General features: G+C 40.9%; 1 protein-coding gene across 1 annotated transcript; it reads left to right on the top strand.

The window, feature by feature from the left end:
• The first annotated feature begins 66 nt into the window (after window positions 1-66).
• LOC115737465 (protein IQ-DOMAIN 6-like) lies at window positions 67-3,335 on the top strand. Its single transcript, XM_030669582.2, has 5 exons — window positions 67-243; window positions 727-981; window positions 1,654-1,881; window positions 2,019-2,132; window positions 2,287-3,335. Exons 1-5 carry the CDS (start codon window positions 166-168, stop codon window positions 2,959-2,961), a joined length of 1,350 nt encoding a protein of 449 aa, XP_030525442.1. The 5' UTR covers window positions 67-165; the 3' UTR covers window positions 2,962-3,335.
• Window positions 3,336-3,682: the final 347 nt, after the last annotated feature.

Raw genomic sequence — 3,682 nt, 5'->3', positions numbered from 1 at the left:
CTTTTCCTTTCAAAATTCGAAATTCAAACGCCTCTCTGCCTCTCTGTCTCTGTCTCTGTCTCTCCCTTTTCTCTCTCTAGCTCACGTACCAGTTACCACAACCTCATTTCCCCGTTACCCGTGCATAACTCTTCTTCGTCTCGCAGCTCCTCTTGTTCGTCTTCGATGGGCGCGTCCGGAGGCAAATGGCTGAAGTCGCTCATCCCTCACAGTCACAGAAAGTCCCAGCCCAACAGCGATCGAGTAAAGTCCCACTTAAACTGCTCTCGCTGTCCTTTATTTCGCTGTCAAGCTTGTCCTGGCGTCCGGGCCATGTTCACGTGCCACTCTGTCCACTGAAAGAATCTAATCTCCTTCACTGTGCAATCTTGTTCTTGGGTTTAGATTCTGTCTAGTAAGCTGTGTGTGTTTCTTTCTTTCTTTCTTTCTTTCTTTCTTTCTTTTTGGGCATTATAGACCGTTTCCTTCTATTTCCGAGCTGAATCTTCCTTGCAGGGTGCGAAAAGATAGTATTGAGCTATAAACAGGTTCTTAGGGTTTAGATTTCTTGTTGTCATGACAGATTTAAGGGTACCCAGTCAGTGTCCTGCGTTTGAAGTTACATAAATATGGGAGTCTGCATTTTGAGCACAGTAACATGGGCATTGGAACTTTTGGTTGAGTTGCATCTTGTCAAATTGTAGAGGGTCTCTCGAATTTTGACTTGGATATGTGTAAATGTCATAGGAGAAGGTTGTTGAGAAGGGAAAGAAGAAATGGAGGCTATGGAGGAGCTCCTCCGAGGGGATCGGTTTAATGGGGAAGCGATTGAAGGGGAGCCACATTGCGGCTTCGGAGCTGTCCGATTCCTCGTGCACCCTTGATGATGCTGCATTGGCCTCTGCAATGGCTACTCTGCTTCGCGCTCCACCAAAGAATTTTGTGGTCATCAAGCAAGAATGGGCCGCAATCCGGATTCAGACTGCATTTAGGGCATTCTTGGTACATTTGTTTTCCCGATTCCCATTTCTCTTCTTGACTCTTACTTTCAAGCTAAATAAAGAAATGTTGTTTTTGTTAGTTTTGCTCTTGCTTTGCTAAATGTTGTTTTTGTTAGTTTTGCTCTTTCTTTGCTATAGATCGCGGTTTGGTCCTGAGTGATACCAATATCAGGTGTTACCACGAGCGCCTTTAGCTTAGAATCATTATGAATTATCTTTGCTTTGCTTGCTCGATGAGTATATGAAGCAAAGACTTTTGACTTCTATCATATCAACTGTCAAAAAGCTTTGATGAAATCGATGTAGCTCTTCTAGGTCCTGATTCTGCATAAGGCTAGATTAAGTTGACTTTGTTAAGCATGTTACTTGGTGCTTACAGAAATTGTAGAACTTTGCTCCTTTTCAGAATCATGAAGAATTCTCTAATTTGCTTACTTTTGCAAGCTGATATTTTGGGCTTACATAATCTACATCGTAGGCCAGAGATTATTAGCCGATAAACATGTTCGACCTCGTTTATTGGCAAAGTTCCCTTTCAATTAGCATTTTCAATGGACTTGAAATCTGCATTTTGAGTAAGCAGTTCTAAGCAGCATCTGCATGCTTTGTGTCTGAATCAACTCGTGATTGTGTCGAACTGGTTTCTTCTTATTGCACTGCTCCAAATATGTAGGCAAGGCGTGCTTTGAGAGCCTTGAGAGCAGTTGTCCGTATTCAGGCCATTTATCGTGGCCGCCAGGTCCGAAAGCAAGCTGCAATAACACTCAGGTGCATGCAGGCCCTTGTTCGAGCTCAAGCTCGCGTGAGGGCACAGTCTGTAAGAACATCTTCAGAAGGGCAAGATATCCAAAATTTATTTGCTGAACATTCTGATCAAGCGGATCCCTCTAGGCAGGCAGAGGTATAGGTTCAGGCCACTTTCACTAATCATGAAAAGATGGGACTCTTTTCACCTGATCAAGCAGATCCTATTTCTTTCACTGTTACTTTGTCTGGGAATTATAATCAAATCTCAATGTATACCATGGTGAATTTCAGCAACGTTGGTGTGCTAGCCCTGGCACTCTGCAAGAAGTCAAGACAAAGCTACAAATGAGACAAGAAGCACTCATCAAGCGAGAGAGAGCACTGGCATATTCCCTAGCTCAACAGGTAACAGATTTGTGAATTCTCTGGCAACTGTGAATTCTCTTTGCACATTTTCATAATTTTGAGTTGTTAAAGGATTCTTCATGTTGGTCAATATTACTTGTTTTTTAAATTTTTGTGCACCATAATTGATCTCTTAATGCATACTTTGTCTCAGCAACCAAGATCAAGTGCAAGCCCAAATTCAAGGAAATATAAGTCTGCAGAGTCTCTCAGACATTTGGATAAGAGTAGCTCAGGATGGAGCTGGTTAGATCGTTGGATGGCAACTAAGCCATGGGAGAACAGGTTAATGGAAGAAACCCACAGTAGACAATCAGAAGCAACTGTCTTTTCTCGAAAAAGTCAAGACCATCGTGTCAGTAACCATTCATGTTTTTCTGACCATGATTTGGTTAGAGTGAGACGTAACAATATAACTACCAAAGTCTGTGCTAAACCTCCTTCCAGCTGTCAAATTACTGGCTCATCTTCAGATCCAATCTCAGAATCCCTCTATGGTGAAAGCACAACGTCAGCTTCAACATCTGCCTCTCTGACTCCAGTGTCTAAGGTGCTGATGGTTGAAAGAGGAGAAGAGACCAAAGTTTATAAACCAAGCTATATGAATCTCACTGAATCAGCTAAGGCTAAACAAGCTTGCAGATATTCTTATCATGATATGCAGAGACAACTACTGGAAGAGTTACAATTTTGTAACAAATCGATGGCACTTTGCAGTGGGGATACAAGAAGTATCTCTGGTTCCATTCAGTCAATAAATTTTTCGAAGGATCTTTATCCCCCTATACAGTTGGAGAGGCAAGATCAGGTAAGGAATCAACTTCATTGAAGAGTCCATACGATGGGTTCAACGACTTGTTGTCAACTCAAACTGTGCACCTATATACAATGGCATCAAAAGGACTTATTGATGCTGAAGATACAAACAAACTTTGTCAAAACAAATTTGGGACAATTACAGGAGTGTATCATGATAGCAACATAGTGATTGTGTTCATAGAAGTCGAATTACTTTTCCTTGAACTGGATTGAGATACTTACTGGTAACTTATGATTGGTGAATTTTGTCTACACCTTGTTTAAACATATCCTGCTTTCTAGCTTCGTTTGTCAATGTCTATGCTGTAAACAGTGCAACAAGGTTGAGTTAAGTGTGTGCTTGTGAGGAAGTACATGATGAATGACATTCAAAGACGATTTGCACTGGATGATGTTTACTGAATCATATTAGTGGTTTTGACTTTGAATCTGGTTATTGTTTAGAGAACTCTTCTCGATCTATAATTGATAGAGGCGTGGCAAATTGAACAAAATTGGCAAATATTCTTCGTTATATTGCTCATTTCAGTACATGAAGTTGGTGATTATGCATCTGCAATTACTTTTGCCAGAATGATCAATCCAATCCAATCAGTCATCTCCGGATAGACTAATTATAATTAACTAGAGCCTGCAAAAAGAAGAAAACAGATTCACAAGATCTTCTTTACCCTTCTTGTGTTAATTTGTAAACTATTGTCGAGGAGGTTGGTTGAGCCATTTTTAGCTTA

This window comes from Rhodamnia argentea, chromosome 2, assembly GCF_020921035.1.
Source record: "Rhodamnia argentea isolate NSW1041297 chromosome 2, ASM2092103v1, whole genome shotgun sequence".
Classification (NCBI taxonomy): Eukaryota; Viridiplantae; Streptophyta; class Magnoliopsida; order Myrtales; family Myrtaceae; genus Rhodamnia; species Rhodamnia argentea.
Note: the sequence above shows the minus strand (reverse complement) of the source record. Positions and strands in the feature narration are given on the sequence as shown.

What these genes read in the sequence shown, in the direction of transcription:
- LOC115737465 (XM_030669582.2), top strand. Translation starts at nt 166, where the DNA reads ATGGGCGCGTCCGGAGGCAAATGGCTGAAGTCGCTCATCCCTCACAGT. An exon ending in CTGCATTTAGGGCATTCTTG is followed by an intron (nt 982 to 1,653) that starts GTACATTTGTTT and finishes CCAAATATGTAG; the next exon opens with GCAAGGCGTGCTTTGAGAGC. An exon ending in ATCCCTCTAGGCAGGCAGAG is followed by an intron (nt 1,882 to 2,018) that starts GTATAGGTTCAG and finishes GGTGAATTTCAG; the next exon opens with CAACGTTGGTGTGCTAGCCC.